This window comes from Balaenoptera musculus, chromosome 16, assembly GCF_009873245.2.
Source record: "Balaenoptera musculus isolate JJ_BM4_2016_0621 chromosome 16, mBalMus1.pri.v3, whole genome shotgun sequence".
Lineage (NCBI taxonomy): Eukaryota > Metazoa > Chordata > Mammalia > Artiodactyla > Balaenopteridae > Balaenoptera > Balaenoptera musculus.
Genome location: NC_045800.1, coordinates 72,492,709 through 72,510,056, shown reverse-complemented (window position 1 = coordinate 72,510,056; position 17,348 = coordinate 72,492,709). Strand labels below are relative to the sequence as shown.

The following is a 17,348-nucleotide window of genomic DNA, read 5'->3' as shown; positions in this document are numbered from 1 at the left end:
GTGCCCTGGATGTGAGCAGAGAAATCAAGTCAATACTTTACCAATAGCAGTGAGGCTTCTTAAGTACAGATGTTATGTGGGGAAAACTGTGAAAACACCCTGAAATATATCCAGATTTGGGAGTGATTAGCACGCGTAACTATTTCTTCCAAGCCCATAACTGCATGTTTAGTAGGAAGCAACATTTTAAACCAGTCTTCCCCCACCCTCCAAAAATGGGACCAAGCGATGCACACTCTCAAGTACAGGGAAGCCATCTCAACATCCCACCAATGCCACCAAATCCTAAAATAGATAATACTCAAGTCTTAAAAACGGTTGGTTCTGCCATCATAGTGCAAATATCACAGAAGGCGATGGCCTGACCATATAGAAGGCTGTGGGTTACCATCTGACGGAAGCCAGCTATTTTTTTAACTTGATATCCCATTTTTCTATCTATGCTCCCTTTAGTGTACAAATCTTCTCTGACTTATAATGGGGTTATGTCCCCATAAACCCATCTACACTGAAAATATCATAAATCAAAAATGCATTTGATATACTTAACTTGCCAAACATCATAGCTTAGTCTCGCCTACCCTAAATGTGCTTAGAACACTTACATTAGCATACAGCTGGGCAACATCTAACAACAAGCCTATTTTGTAATAAAGTATTACATATCTCATGTAACGTATTGAATACTGTACTGAATGTGCAGAATGGCTGTCTGGGTACAGAGTGGTTGTAAACGTATCAGTTGTTTACCCTGGTGACTGCGTGGCTGACCGGGAGCATGGCTCCCTGCCAACGCGCAGCAGCATGAGAGCGTATAGTACCACGTATTGCTAGCCCGGGAAAAGATCAAAATTCAAAGTATGTTTGCTACCGAATGTGTATCACTTTTGCACCATCGTAAAGTAGGAAAATTGTAAATAGGACTATTATAAGTCAGAGACTGTATTCTTAAACCTCACACAATCATCAGAAAAAGCTGAGTGGGGCTTCCCTGGTGGTGCAGTGGTTGAGCGTCAGCTTGCCAACGCAGGGCACGCGGGTTCGAGCCCTGCTCTAGGAAGATCCCACATGCCGCGGAGCAACTAGGCCCGTGAGCCACAACTACTGAGCTCTGCGCGTCTGGAGCCTGTGCTCCGCAACAACAGAGGCCGCGATAGAGAGAGGCCCGCGCACCGCGATGAAGAGTGGCCCCCGCTTGCCACAACTAGAGAAAGCCCTTGCATAGAAACGAAGACCCAACACAGCTAAAAATAAATAAATAATAATAAAAAAATAAAGGAATTCCTTTAAAAAAAAATCTAAAAAAAAAAAAAAAAAGAAAAAGAAAAAGCTGAGTGCATGTGAAATTGGGTGAAGCACAAGTAATTAATTAAAAGAAATAGCTTAAGCAATCTCATTTAACTCCTGATCAATGAAAGCAGGAAACACTGATACAGAGAAGGCTTCCTTAACAGGAGAAAGTGAAATTGTGGTAATAAATTCTCTGCCTAAACTCCACCTCATCCTCACTTCTCTTCGGCTTGCCCTGAAGCTACATGACTGAGGAACTGCCTTCCTGCACTGTTTTCTCCTAAGAGCAAGACTAGCTGCACGTGTAACAATGCCCACATGTCAGCTAGACGGCCAGCTGGGAGGGCTCCGGGATTAACCTCCCTGACTCTTCTGAAACGAAACGGTGTGAACCAGCAAGATCATCCCACCACTTTTACCCAGGCCTCTCCCTAATCCTCTGTGAATCAATAAAGGTCCAAGGACTTGCCAAGTCACTTATACGGTATCAATAAGCAATCATTCAATCATTTCTCCCAGAAATATTAACTGATAACCTACTATGTGCCAGGCGCTCTTCCAGACATTTGTGTCTTTAACAAGTTAAAGACACAAATCACCGTCCTCATCGTGCTTCCCCTCGTCATGCTTATATTCTACTGGAGAACAGAGACAATAAGCAAGAAAAATAGGTAAAATATTTAGTATGCTAGGTGGTGACAAGCGCTAAGGAGGAAATATAGTGGGGAAGGGGGACAGAAATGTTGGGGAGCAGAAGCTGCTGTTGAAATGAGGTGGCCGTGGAGGGCTGTACTGAGAAGGTGACATTTCAGGAGAGTCCCGAAGGAGGTGAAGGAGCTGACATGTTGATATCGGCAGGGAGAACACTGTGGAAGAGGGAACGGCTAGTGCAAAGGTCCTGAGGCAGGAGCATTCCTGGGGTGTTTTCCTGAGGGCGAGGGGGAAAACAGCAGGAGCTGAGCTCGGAGAGGCAATGCGGGGCTGAGGTACGGAGGGCCTAATGGGTGTCTGGCTCTTACTCGGAGTCAACTGGTAGACGATTAGGGGTTTTTGAGCAGAATGATTTAATTTATGTGTTAACAGGATCACCCCACTGCCATCATGAGAACTGACTAAATGGTGGTGGGGCGTGGGTTGTCAGGAGGGATAAGACAGAAGGAGAGGCCAGTTAAAAAATAATAATCCAGAGGGAGATGGTGGTGACTTCGGCCTGGGACTGGTGAGAAGTGGCTGCATTCTTTATACACGTGGAAGCTAGAGCCACCGGGGTTTGCTGATGGAGCAGGTGTCAGATATGACCAAAAGGAGTCAAGAATGATGCTGGAATTTTTGCTCAGAGCAATTCTTTCTTCCCTGTTCCTGGCACTGACATCTTTAGCTCAGCATTTTAACACTGAATTGTAACTGTTTATGTTGCTGTCTTTCCCCACTACTCTTGAGTTTCATTTTTAGGGATTTTGTTCTGTTCCTACTAGTTTCTCTCCCATGGTGCACAACACAGTGTTTGTAACAAAAGAGGCCCTCAGTGACTGTTTATCAAATAAAATGGCCTTATAGATATTGCAGGATGTAGATGCAAATATGTCTGCAGACTCAAAATCGAAAAGAAATAAATTTAGGCCTAAAATAAGTCAGTTAGGGGATATGCTTAAAGTTTTAATGAAAAAATGATATGTGAGCTATTACATTTCTTCAGACAATTATGGCTGAAAGATAGCTATATAATATCTCTGGTATATAGCAGAGATTATCCACTAAATATATATCTTTAAATTATTTGAATTTATCTTAAAAATCTATTTATCCATCTAATTGGATACTTTCATAATGCCAGAATAAAAATGGATTAATGATCTCTTCTAGGAATTAGATTGTATCCAGAAGCAAAGGAAATATAAAGAAATGGGCAGGTTACTTTCAGGATTAATTCTGGGTTAGTTTCACAGAATTAAGGCTTAAGATAACACCCTCTATTTCACAGACCATCTTGTTTTTTAAAAAAACATGCCAACTCTCCCGCCCCACCCAAAAAATGCTAAAATAGAAAGATAACCAAGGTGATAAGTTTAAAAGAGATTTTTGCTTATTTGTTTTATCTTTTGGTAATTCAGTACTTTGTCCTTCTAACTATATTTTCTAGGCTGGGAGGCAGAGGAGTTCTGGGGAGAGAACAAAGTAGTGGAATAATTTTGGAAATCTAATAAATGGTCAAAATTAAAAGTTATTGATACGATTATTGTTAAGATTCACTAAGAAAATATCTGTGAAAGTGGTCTGTAAACCATATGGTACCAATTATTGTCAGACAAATACGATTATGGGTTCAAAAGTCACCAAAGACATATCTTGTATATTGCAGCTAATAAGAATGGCAGGACATTCTCATCAAGAGATTTTTCCCTTTTGGCTGACTAGCTCATTGATATGCAATTGCTGAAAGATGGTAATAGAATTATCCTCTGAGGACACTGCAGAATCACCCAGCCGTCTCTTTCTTCTTACCACCTAATTTATAAGGGAAAACTGTACAGGCTGAAATATATATTTCTTCATCAGATGATTCCAGTATAGAAACATCACAAACTTGATGTTTTCTCTTTGTCCAAGGATGAAAAGTCAACAAACTTAGCTGTATTTGTCCCAACTTGTCAAGCTTGCAGTTATTAAGTAGGAACGGCAAAAAGGTAAAAAGAAGGCAGAACACACGATGTTAATGTATTGAACAGTATATATGTTCCTTATTCTCCTTACCCATCTCAGTGGCCTCATTATTCATATGTCTGCGGCATCTTCTGGGTCCACAAATGCTTTTCTGGGCTCAACCATAACGGACCGCCTTTCCCAGTCATGTGACCAGTGTTTGGGCAGCAGCCAACATCCTTCTGGGTCCCGGAACATGACTGACCCCAGTCATCAACCAAGCCCTGTTCCCGTCTCACTGGGCACTGCTGCTTCCCAAGGACAATTTCATCCCGGGAACAGGGCTGGGCTGGGCACAGGATTCCCAGCTCTCCTGATATTGTGTCTTCTGGTTACAATACAAGACGTACCAGTTCAGAGCAGGAAGGACAGTGGAGGACAGTAGTCTGAGGGTGACACAGAGCACAGCACAGACATATTTCCTCTGTGCCAGATGATCTGGCATCGCTGCAATCCTATGCTTGAGTACTTTAGTACAGAATCCATAAATTTCCAGTACATTAAAATTTTTTAATTACTTGTATGCATTTAGTCTAACATATTTCTGTTTTGGATTAGCACAAAGCAGTAATAATCCACTTTCAACTGTTTTACTTAATGCCCTCATCTATGGGTAAATGGATTACCATAAGTATATAATTATTTTTTTAAATGATTCTTGTAAAGATCTTGGAAATGATACCCAGAGGAGAAACGAACTATAGTTGGAAAAATATTAGTGTTAATACATGTAATTCTGTTTAAGAATACTCATTCAAACAAGGCATTTCCCCCCCAACCCCGCCCCAATTTATAAATTCAAAAATTTGGCAAAAAAGGGGGAGGTTTGGGGTGGTGTGGCTTACTATGCCTCCCTCCTTTTTCTCTTGGCCTCGCACCATTCTCTAGTTCCAGAAAGAACCAACTACGAAAGACAAAATTGTTACTATTTGATGGAGAAATGGAAAACTTTCAGGAATGTGGTGTCCTTTATTCAGTTATCACCGGGTACCTGCTCAGATGTATCTTCTCAGAAAAAGATACAAACAGAACCACAGCCAAAGTACCTGCTCAGATGTATCTTCTCAGAAAAAGATACAAACAGAACCACAGCCAAAGACACAGGCCACTTGGGTGAATTATGATCCACACAGCTGAGGGCTCTCTGTCTCTGGGAAAAGGGATCCAGCATGATTTGGGGACAATTTGATAGTGTCCCATCATTAGCTTTGAGATGCCAGAACCATCTCATTTCCCATGTTCAGCTATTTAGGATCTCGTCTTATTTTTTTCGCCCCTAAGTTCATACAAATGATTTCTATTGATATTTTCAATGAGAACTAAGTTTAAGTTCTATAAATAATCAAAACATATATTGTCAGCCATGAAAATTTCCTCACATATCATAGACTACTTAGATTGCCCATAAAAATATTTTATTTAAACAGTTATTGAGCTACAATTGAAATACACTAAACTTTGTATACTTAAAGTGCTCAATGTGATTAGCTTTGACATAGGTATACACTCTCCATACTGTCATCCCAATCGATAAAACAAATATTTCCATCACCCTGAAAGTGTCCTTGTGTCCCTTGGTAATTCCTCCTTCCCTCCCATCCTCTTTCCCAGGCAGCGAGTGTTCTCCTTTCTGTCAGTATAGATTACACTGCATTTTCTAGAATTTTACAGCAAGGGATTCACACACAATATGTGCTCTTTTTTCCCTGGTTTCCCTCACTCAAAGGCTCTCCCCAGTCTTCATGAGATTCTTCCCGTTTGGCTGAGGTTCAGTAAAGAGTATTGTGATGTTTCCGTGACAGTGTTTACCAAAGCGTGGCCTGAGGACTAGCTGCTTTCTATCATCTAGGTACTGGCTAAAACCTGCTGATTCACCTCTCCCCAGATCTCTGACATCAGATAAACCAGCAGCTTCGGCATAATCAAGTATGGGAACTAGCAGTTGTAGTCGAACCTCTTGGGGAACAACTATTCCTGCCCCTTGGTCCAACCAGCTGCTCTTCTAATGTCTTTCTACTGTTTTCTATAACTTGGGCAAGTCTTAGTCCTTTATGCCACAGCAGGACTAAATATCTTTAGGAAACAAGCTGCAGTAATTTTCCTAGATCCCTCTGGACCACACATTTAGAAGTGTGGTTTGGATGACTTTTCCATAAAGTACCCGCATTGGGAACTTTCCTCCCTTTGCTGCTTTGTTATCCATTTATAAAGTCCACCTTCAGGGCCAGGACTTGCGTGAAGAGTGAAGCACTGGCCTCAGGTGCAAAATTTAAAGAGGTGCCCAAAACCTCAGTAATCCAGATGAACACTAGTTTTTCAAAAATCAAAATTAAGGTTAAAAAAAAAAAAAATCCATGATGAGCAAAATACCAAAATTTTAAATAAGGTCAGGGCCAGTAACATTTGCCATGCTGAGCCTGAGACAGAAAGAAAAGATCAGTTAACAGTGATCCTATCTTTTAAAAATTATTATTATTTACATTTTACACCCAAGGTGAGTGCCTTACTTGCCTCACCCTCATCCTGGCCCTGGTCCACTTCCACCTGATATGTTTCTCTGTCTGACAGGCTGTTTGCCATCCCGAAATCATCATCAGAATGTTAGTTCTGGCCAAGCGTTTAGAAAGTGCCACGGACGAGAACTACTTCAAAATACTTTATCGAGGCACATTAGTTGTTTCTTGCTTTTTTCCCATGCCATTAACCACAAGTTCAGCCAATCCCAGACAAAGACATAAACACTGGTCACCCACAGTCCTGAATTTTTTAAAGGGCCTCAACCGAGCATTCAAGATGAGATGTATTCATGCTGTATCTGATTACATGTGCCTTCAACGTGAAACTAGAGCTGTCTTATCTAAACAGATACACAGAAACCATGGCTCTGATTGATGTTATCATTTAAAACATGTAGTGTACTTCTCATTGGACGTAAAAACACTTGAGAAAAATCAGTGTGTAAGAGTAATCTATATAATAAGAGTTCGAACTGTACTGAAAATATGCCTAGAAACTCTTTGGTGTAAGGGTAAATACAGTGATTCTGCATGCTTGCGTAAAACTGGGGGGAGAAAACATGCCATAGAGAGTACCCAAGCATCCCACTCACTCTCAGAAAGTTCGCTTGGTTGTAACATTTTTACTGGAAATGAAAGGACTCATGTTTAGTCACTCACGGATGCATATAGAGAATTAAGTCATTTGCTACGTATTAAAGAACTTAAGAGGAACAATGGAATATTAGTTAGAGCTGGTGATAGATGGTGAACGCTGGTCTTCCATGTCCACACAGAATAGTGTAAGAATTAGACTGGACTGAGAATAAATGTAAAGTAAGTTGGCCATCAATCATCATCATCAGCCACAAAAGCCTGGGGGGAAGGGAAGAAGCAGGCTTTGGACCCAGAAAGAACTACCAGGAAAAGTTCAGTACCACTCTCTCCTAGCCATCTGACCTTGGCCCCTTTCTGTGCATGCTTGCTCAACTGTGAAATGAGCCTAGTTTACAGGGTCACCACAAGAATGACGTGGTGACAAGATACGTAGAGCCGTGAGCACAGGCCTGGCTCATGCGGAGCCCTGATTAAATTGTAGCTGCTGTTATCACCACCTCCAGCCCCATAGGCTTTATGTGTTTGAAGGTTATGTGACCCCGAGACACAGCAATGGTGAAGGTTTTCAAGGAAAGTGAACAATAAAATGGGTAATTATTTATGTGTGGTGTGACTGTAGGATGGCGGCAGAGGGGCCCAGGTATTCTGTTGAAGGCAGAGCCCATCCTACTTGCCTACATTTTCAGTGCCAGGTACCTAAGTGTATACACTTCCTTCTTTTAATAGTTCTAGGGGAAAACTCTTGAGTGATATCCCTTTAAAAAGAAGCTTTTTTTTTTTCTTGCCAGAAAAGAGCAGCTGATCTCAGTCATGGCTACTATGTACAGTTTTGTTCTTGACATTTTAAAAGATCCAGGAAAGAGCTTCAAAAGTTCATGCGAAAATGGATAGAAAGTAGGTGGTAGGAAGAAGAAAGGCTACTAAAAGTTGGAGTCATTCGCTCCAGACAAAAGAGGGTTTGAAGTATTTCAAATGTGTTAGGTAAGTGTTAGGATGCTAATGCTACTCTGCTACCTTTCATGTCCATCGAACAGAAGGGCTCCTATCACTACTTTTTCTTGGATGGATGAGCTCCCTTCCTGGAGAAAAGGGGTTGATCAGATGACTCTTTGAGATCTCTTCTCATTCTAAGCCACCACACAAATATGGAAGAGCAAATGGATACCCAGCTCATCAATGTGGGGTGGTGGTTTCAGTTGCATTCTGTTTAATAGGAGGTCAAGGTAGCTTGTCACAATGGAAGGAGTGGGAGCCAGGAGTCAGGCAGAGCTGGGTTTGAATCTATTTTTGAAACTCACTATTGGGCAGGTTATGGTAGTAAAAGAACTCAACTCTCTACTCAACTGCGGCATGGAGATAATCTCTGCCTCCTAGGGTTCCTGGAAGGATTAACTAAACTAGTGTTGGCAAAGCACCTAATATTTTTGATTGACACACTGTAGGGCTTTGATGAATTGGAGCTATTCATCTAGTTGGCTAAAAAAATGGGTTGAATAATTGCCTTTAAATTATAACAAGAGCTTTGACATTCTGGTTGTAGTTATACCACATGAGGAAAATTGCAAATTCAAGTCAGCAGACTGACACCACCGTGGCCCATTCTGCAAACTAGAACGTGCCTATGCCAAAGAAGGTTTGAGGGGGTAACTTGTTAACTAGCTTGGTGCTAAGAAGCCGAGGAAACTGAAGGTGAGGTCTAAGGCATCTTGGTATGAATCTGGTTTCTCTCACTGTCACCATAAGAATCAAATGAATTATTTTAAAAAGGTTCCAAATACATTTCCAAGTCTCAGGAATATATCACATCTCGCTGACTTGTAATTCATACCAAGTATAGTAAAAACATCAGTGAAAAAACAGGTTTGCAAACCAAACTGAATGTCAGAAACTGTAATTATGATTTTTCTCCGTAACGAATGATAGGGAGCTAAAAATGGAAGTTACACAGAAATTAAACAGCTCTCGCATAGCAATGAGATCCAGTGGTTGGAGCCCTATTCTGAGTAAAAGAAACTTCTACTACTACCAGACTTTTCCATACAATGTAACTTTTCGGTGCTATAGCAATGCGGTCTGACATATTGAGCGTTTATAGACACAGGCTGGAATCCGAGACAGAACAGCCCTGGTTTTTGTTCTTTACCAGTGGTGGGGTCTGTGGCAGGAAGCCTGGAGGCTGCGGAGAATCAGAAAAGACAGAGGAAATGCAAGGCCAGACATGCACATAAAGTGAGGCCCACAGAGAGCTCGGTCAGAAACACAGGAGGGCTTCCTGAGCCCCTCTTTGTTGCTCAGGGAGTCAGACTTGGCTTGGAAAGCGCGTCCTGTTTCCACCAAAGGGGTGGGGGATGGCTACAGTTGACAGAGCCAAACACTACAGACAAGGGAACAGAACACTGCACTTTGAACTGATAGAGTCACATGAGAGACCAGCTTATTTCTGTTGGGAGGGACCAAGCACAGGCATGACATACATCAAGAAGCTGGATGAGGCCCAGTGTAGATGCCTGTCAGTATCAGATCTGTGAAGGTCATTGTGCCATTAAATCAACCCTAAGCAGGAACCTCACATGACAATGAAGTAGCCTTTCTACTACCACAAAACAAGTTTCACATGGTGGAGCCAAGTTAAAATTCATCATCCCAAATACATAAATTTCAAGTGGCAATAAACCACTGAGCTGTTGAGACAGCATGTAGAAGCTAAACCCAATATCTCAGTAAGCTCATCTTTATTCACCACACCTTTTTAGAAGTTGGGGTACAAACAGTCCTTTGAAATCTATTGTGTTGTGCTTACTTTGCTTCCAGGCATCATTTTATTATGCTTCCTTAAAACCACAGGTATTACAAAATCTGACTGCATGGTACTTACAAGCAGGTTCACTGATTATTATTTTCGTGCGTGTGTAGTAATGAGACAACAGAAAAAAACCCAAATGGCAACTAAGATAAGAATCAAGAACATCATGGAAAGGGAAAAAAAAAAAAACCCAAAAAACCAGGAAACTCAAGAAGAAACATATCTGTAATGCTGGATATTAAGTTCAACAGTTCTCGTTGTTCAAGGGGACATTAAAATCACAGTTTTACTTCTACATGCCTCTTTCTGAGACCCCCTTGAACAAACTGGCCTAAATTGCAGATTCTTTCAGTGTGTGAAGGACTTCTCAGGACTAGGGCAAACCCTTTCAGCAGTTTATTCAGTATTTTAGACCACTTGGATAAATGCCAATAGAGGTTCAGAGGCTTAAGAGGGCTACTGGCTTGAAGAAAAGAGAGGTCCTTTCAGAAAAGCTTATCTCAATACAAAGGAGTAACTCGTTTGGAGTATCTAATCCAATCCTGTGAGGTAGCATGATGTTTGATGTTAACAGAGACCTAAATTCTAAACTTAAAAGGAAATGTCTTCATTTACTATTAAGGAGTAAGGAAATCTCCTCCTTATCTGGATTTTGATAGTTATAACAGATTCACTGAGAGGGACTTTAAGACAGCTGGAGTCCCAGAGACTCCTTTGGAGTTATGGTGACAAAGAGAAGTTGCTAAATATTTTACGATACTTTGACCTTGTTCCCACTCATATTAATGTCCTAGATTTGTCTTCCCTTTACTGGATTTTTCCTCCTCCTCCTTTTTTTTTTTAAATGAAAAGCAGACATTAATGCTTCAGTTCATTTTGGAAATGTGCCTTTGTGAAGGACTTCAGAGATATTTTTCTTTCTTTTTTAAAAATGACCTTCAAATAAAAATAATAGACTTTTCAGACAACAAAGCCCAAAGCAAGTAACTTCAGACTGCAGTATGGTCACAAAAAGATCAAAGAGACCTTCAGAAGTGGGGTGGCCAAGTGCTAAAAAAAACTTAAAACATTCTAAGAGAAGGTAAATTAAGTATCATTCAGGAAGACAACAATGAAAGCAGCCCAAGGTTGGAGAGCACAACAGAATCCGCGTCCAGCAAACGTCCGGTTTAACTAGCACTGGTTGTTTTAAATAAAGTACTTCCTGGGAGGAACCAAGTGGCCACGCAGAGCGCTTTTCTTGACATCAGGAAACAGTGCTGTTTTGGGTTGTTCTTTTTGGGTTTTTTTTGTCTTGTCTTTTCTTAGACACAGTGCAGAACCCAACACATCTCAAGGCCATATTATGTGGTTTTTGTTGATTTACGAAGCAGAGATGGGTTTAGGAAAGGAAATTGTACTGAAGTTGAACTGAACTGCACTAGTCTTGGTTTACCTGCCATAGGCAAAACGCCTGTCTTTGTGATGATCGCCAAAAGTATCCCAAAGCCTGAGAGAAACGCTCACTTCATCAACGACATCCCGGGAACGCTCCAAGACCTGCAGGAGAGACAGAACCCAGGCCGTCAGTCAGAGGCTCCCCCTCAGAGCCCCCGAGACGCACGTGCATTGAGTCATCTCCTTCTGTCTAACAGGACTTAGCTAAGTCCTAATTCTGTTCCTGGAACCACGTGCCTCAAAAGCCCTCCCTCAGGATACCGTAGCCATACTCCAAGTCGGCCTTCTGCTTTTGTTTTCTCTTGTGACACTAAACAGGTGAGTTTTGTCTCGAACATCCAAGTTAACCCCTTCCCCCGCTTTTTAAAAATCAGACTGGCTGTATTCAATAGCCTGTGGTATACCGTAATGGAAAAGAATACAAAAGAACGTATACATAGGTATACCTGAATCACCCTGCTGTACAGCAGAAACTAACACAACCTTGTAAAGCAACTAGACTTCAATAAAAAAAAAAAAAATCAAGTAAATAGAAATCCAAAAAAATAAACAAATAAAAATCAGACTGGCAACAGCAGTGATGTACCCTTAGGATTCTAAAGAAACGCCGTCTGTCTTACCTCCTGGCAGACCCGGTACTGGTCAATGGCCCACACCGTGGGTACGTGAGTGGCCAGCAGCTGGTACTGCGTCAGCGTCGTATTACACGCCCTGGCGCAGATCAAGCGCGTCTTCCCCACGGCGTTGTCTCCCACGACCACGCACTTGATGGTTTCCACGTTGGGTCTTTCGTAGTCCATGTCAGTGTCCATTTATAACACTCTAGAAGAAGAGAGCGGACACCGCATTCAAGACACTGGTGCTTTCCAGAGCAGTCACAGATGGGAGGGGGCCAGGCGGTTTTCCCTTGGTCCAGGCACTTCTCTGGAGGTACCCAGGCAGAAGCCAGAAGTGTGGAAGTTCCTACTAAGCCAAACTGAAACTCAACTTTTCTTTTTATATCTCACACAAGTACAAAAACACCGGATTGTTATTTTGACCCCAAACGGTTGATTCCGGTTAACATGTTATTTTCTCCTTGGTTTTCTCTAAACACAACCTGCCTACTGGAGCTCCGTCCAGGCAAGTCGGGGCTGCTGGCACACACTTCTAGCTCACTAGCTACTCATGTTGACCCGCTAAAGAGACTGGGCACCTGCAGGTTTAACCTTACACATTCGGGCATAAGCAGCCTTTGCAATATGAGTGTCCGTTACAATCTTCCAGTGATCCAAGATCTCTCACTAAAAAGCAATTTCCTATAGGTTCTAAACTATCCTGGTGACTTAGGGGAGAATCCAAAGTGTGAGCAGAAAGGGACTAGTTGACTTTAAAGAAGAGTGAACTGTAAGTGTGAAATTGGATACATTATTATTATTATTTTAATTATTTATTTTGGCTGAGTTGGGTCTTCGTTGCTGTGCGCTGGCTTTCTCTAGTTGCGGCGAGTGGGGTTGCTCTTTGTTGCGGTGCGCGGGCTTCTCATTGCAGTGGCTTCTCTTGTTGCGGAGCACAGGCTCTAGGCGTGTGGGCTCAGTAGTTGTGGCGCACGGGCTCTAGAGCAGAGGCTCAGTAGTTGTGGCTCACAGGCTCTAGAGCGCAGGCTCAGTAGTTGTGGCGGACAGGCTTAGCTGCTCCATGGCATGTGGGATCTTCCCGGACCAGGGATTGAACCTGTGTCCCCTGCACTGGCAGGCGGATTCTTAACCACTGCACCACCAGGGAAGTCCCTTGATACATTATTAAAATTAATTTATACTTATATTTATTCATTAATTTTTATTAATCAAATTCATTAAAAGATATTCTTAAGAGGAGCACTATAAAGAAAGATTTTGAAAAAAATTCCCTTCCTCTCTGTGTTTGCAGAGAAGAAATCTGGAGCATGTGGTAGAGAATGATTTTACCAGAATGAGGAGCTACTTTGGAATCTTCCTGAAACCATCAAAAAAGGTTAAAAGAGGGTTACTGGGTGAGGGGTGAAGAGGCAGAGGAAAGCTGCTGGCAGCTCTGCTTCCCCAAAACAGGAACCCCACAAGCTGCAGAGTGGACTGCTTCCCGGTAGCAGCTGGATGGGCGGTAGCAGCTGGATGGGTGGCCAACCATGCAAGATTCTAAGATTTTAATGTATTATGATTGCTCTTCTGAGGAAGTCTATTGTTATGCTGAGAAAACTGTTGGATGGTCATTTTCTTAAAAAGAGTCCATAATGGTCTTAACAGACATGGTAAAAAAAAAAAAAAAAAAAGCTCGGAGTAGGGCCTAATACATAATTGGGAATCAAAACATGTTTAAAAAAAATTTTTTTTAAATAAATTTATTTATTTATTTTTGGCTGCCTTGGGTCTTTGTTGCTGCACGCAGGCTTTCTCTAGTTGCGGCGAATGGGGGCTACTCTTCCTTGTGGTGCGCAGGCTTCTCATTACGGTGGCTTCTCTTGTTGCGGAGCACGGGCTCTAGGCACGCGGGCTTCAGTAGCTGTGGCATGCGGGCTCAGTAGTTGTGGCTCGCGGGTTCTAGAGCGCAGGCTCAGTAGTTGTGGCGCACGGGCTTAGTTGCTCCGCGGCATGTGGGATCTTCCCGGACCAGGGCTCGAACCCGTGCCCCCTGCATTGGCAGGCGGATTGTTAACCACTGTGCCACCAGGGAAGTCCCTCAATACATGTTTAATTCAATTGACTTAAGAAAAATGATAATTTAGATAATATGAGATTAAGGGTATAGCGGGAGAGACAGAAGAAGAATGTTAAAGATGAATGCTTTTGCACAGTTAGGACCATCTGAACATGGATAACACCATCACAGGAGGTGTTAAACCCGAGGCTGGAGAACTATCTGGCAGGAATGGAGTGGAGTGATTCAAGGAACAGATGTGTGGTGAGGTTAAGATCTGATCCTACACCCGTGAAGAGGCTTAAAATAGATACCTGTCCCCCACCTGGTAAATGCTGATTTTGAAGGTCTTGGGTGGGAAAAGAGTCTTTAAATATCTCCAATTCTAGTGATTAGCCAGGTGTGGTGATTCCAAAAATCGACCTCTTTAAAATCCAGCCTTAAAATTCTATGATTGTATTAGTTCTCGATTTAATAGTATAATGTGGCAAAAGCATTACTTCGGCATTAGATCGGCGGTTCTTAAATTCTAGAACATTTGGCAATGTCTGGAGGCATTTGGCAACGTCTGGAGGCATTTTTGGTTGTCACAGTGGGGTGTGGGGAAGGGCTACTGGCTTCAGGTAGGCAGAGGCCAGACATGCTGCTAAACATACTACAATGTACAGGGCAGCTCCCACAACAAAGAATTATCTGGCCCCAAATACCATAGCGCGAGGTTGGGAAACCCTGCCTTGGATGGATGAGAGTTTGAATCCTGGTCTCCCTGCTTTATGGTCATTTATTTGGCTTTAGGCAAGCCAGCTGCACTGTCTGAGCCCTAGCTTCCTCACCTGTTAAGTGGGAATATTCGTACCCATCTCCTAATGTGGTCAAGATTAGGTGAACTGATGTTTTCAGTTCCCAGTGCCGTACCTGACACACCGATGGCTTCAAAATTATAATCATCATGCTGAAATGAATACTTTTAGATGACAACAAAAAATTGAGTCAGGTGGAAGACCAGGATTAGATGCAAAAATCATAAACTTAATTATCATAAAGATCTATAAAAAGGATACATTTTAGTAGAGCAATTAAAGGGTAATTCATTGAAAATTGAAGCACATAAATACAAGATGGGGCACAGCTGACCTGATGCAAAGAAGGCAGAGAAAGTTCTGGGTGGGGAGGGGGAGAGAGGAGTTCACAGTTAACTGAAGGATAATAGAGTTGGAAAGGTAGGTTAAAAATATTTTTATGGGGCACTTCTAGATTCTAGAACAAAAGTGGTAGCACTTCACAACAGTCTTTGACAAGATTCTGGTGATATTACCACAGGGTAGCCTATGTCAGGAAAAAACAGGTTCCATTTGGAGTCTCACAACTCTGGAACCTGAGGTCTATTATTTTGAATGTCCTAAGTGACATTCAAACTTTATACTTTTGAGTGAATTTTATTTTATTTTTTAGATAGATAAAAGTCAAAGAGAACCAATCCATAAAATTTGGGAGAATGTTTGGATTTAGTAAAAATTCAGACGTGACACAAAAACCGTAACACTGGTTTTCTCGTTGGCTTGCAAACTTACTCTGATAGCATCCCCCCAAAGAGGAGTCCCCCAAGTAATTTGAATAGTGGCAGCTCAGGTGGAATAGCTGTGTAGCTTTTACAGAAGATGACTTTGAGGGGGATAAAAGCCCTTCTGGTTTTATATTAAGGCCATGATTACAAAAATATCATCACTTTACTTATTTATAGACACATCTCATGCACAGTCTTGAAAAGAATTTCTGTATCAAAGGTGAGAATAACATCCGTTGGTCCTCTAATCTCTAGCAATCTGCGCAAAACGGAAGTGACTGCCAAAGGTGCTGAACTTTGTGCAAAGGGGACAGCATATAAGGGAAGTGAAAGGCAGGCAGAATTAAATTCTCATAGCCCGGATCATGCACTCTTCATGGGGCACTTCCAGGAAGAGTTTGCTGGGTTACCAAAATGCGAGGCTCCAAATCTTTCCTTTTGGGTAGAAATTTACTTAGTGGTAGTCTAAAAAGTACTTTAAGAGTATGAAGTCACAGCCAAGGATGTAAACTCATGCTATTCTTGTACTGTAAACCAATTATTCATCTGTTACACATAAACAAATAAACATTATATTATAGTCTAATTATAAAGATATGCAATTGTATCCTCCTTTGCTTGTTATGGGCTCAAATTTATCCATATCTAGCACTCTTATGGTTGAATGAGCGCTTACGACCATCTGGATAATGACTCTGGTTTCTGATTTTTATTTACCCGGAAAGAGAGTAATAAATATTCCTTTAACACTGTTAATAAATTTCACCACCATAAATCCTGCTGATCTATGAAGATACCCTTTTGCCTTTAGATCCATATCTGAGGAGACAAGGAAGGTATAAAAGGGAAAGAATAGCTAGGCAGAACTGATACTGGTAACCTGATACTGTGGCAGCTCTGTAATCGTCTCACTCAAAACTGACTTGAACTTTATTTCATACTTTCACTGAATCTTCAGGACATGGATGCTGATAGTTAAAATGCTACCTGAAAAATCTACTTGTACACTCTCTGGAAGTCAGAAGTTTATTTAAAAACAAGTAAGTGATAAAAATAAGAAATGAAAGAAGGGAAATAATATCTGATACTGCAGAAATAAAAAAAAAAACCATAAGAGAATACTATGCCAACAAATTGGAGAACCTAGAAGAAACTGACAAGTTTATAGAAACATACAGCTCACCAAAACTGAATCAAGAAGATATAAATAATCTGAACAGACCAACCACTAAAAATGAAATAGAGTCTGTAATAAAAGAAAAAATTCCTTGCAAACAAAAGTCCAGGATGGGATGGCTTCACTGAAGAATTCTACCAAACATATAAAGGAGAACTTATACCAATCCTTCTCAAACTCTTCCAAAAAACTGAAGAGGAGGGAACACTCCCAAAGTCATTCTATGAAGCCACCATCGCCCTGATACCAAAACCAAAGACACTACCAAAAAAATTATAGGCCAATATCCTTGATGAATATAGATGCAAAAATCTTCAACAAAATACTAGCAAATTGAACCCAACCACACATAAAAAGGATCATACACCATGATCAAGTTGGATTCATCCTAGGGTCACAAGGCTGGTTCAACATACGTAAAATCCGCGTGATACGGCATATCAACAACAGAAAAGACAAAAACCACATGACCATCTCAACAGATGCAGAAAAAGCATCTGATAAAATTCTACATCCATTCATGATAAAAACTCTCAGCAAAGTGTGTATAGAGGGAACATATCTCAACATAATAAAAGCTATTTATGACAAACCCACAGTCAACATAATACT

The 17,348-nt window shown here is 41.4% G+C and overlaps 1 protein-coding gene across 7 annotated transcripts in view; it reads right to left on the bottom strand.

Moving 5' to 3' along the window:
* RHOBTB1 (Rho related BTB domain containing 1) overlaps positions 1 to 17,348 on the bottom strand; it is a 70,210-nt gene that overhangs the window by 26,426 nt on the left and 26,436 nt on the right. For 6 of the 7 annotated variants that reach the window (XR_005016813.1, XM_036828640.1, XM_036828639.1 and 3 more), the window contains 2 exons: positions 11,964 to 12,165; positions 11,342 to 11,445 (listed from right to left, as the gene is read on the bottom strand). Coding sequence is in view for 6 of the 7 variants with exons in the window: in XM_036828640.1 (XP_036684535.1) it covers positions 11,342 to 11,445; positions 11,964 to 12,155 (296 nt within the window). In the remaining variant the exon portion in view is untranslated. Of the gene's footprint in view, positions 1 to 41; positions 100 to 11,341; positions 11,446 to 11,963; positions 12,166 to 17,348 lie in introns of those variants that run through there. The other variant, XM_036828643.1, reaches the window with a different exon arrangement.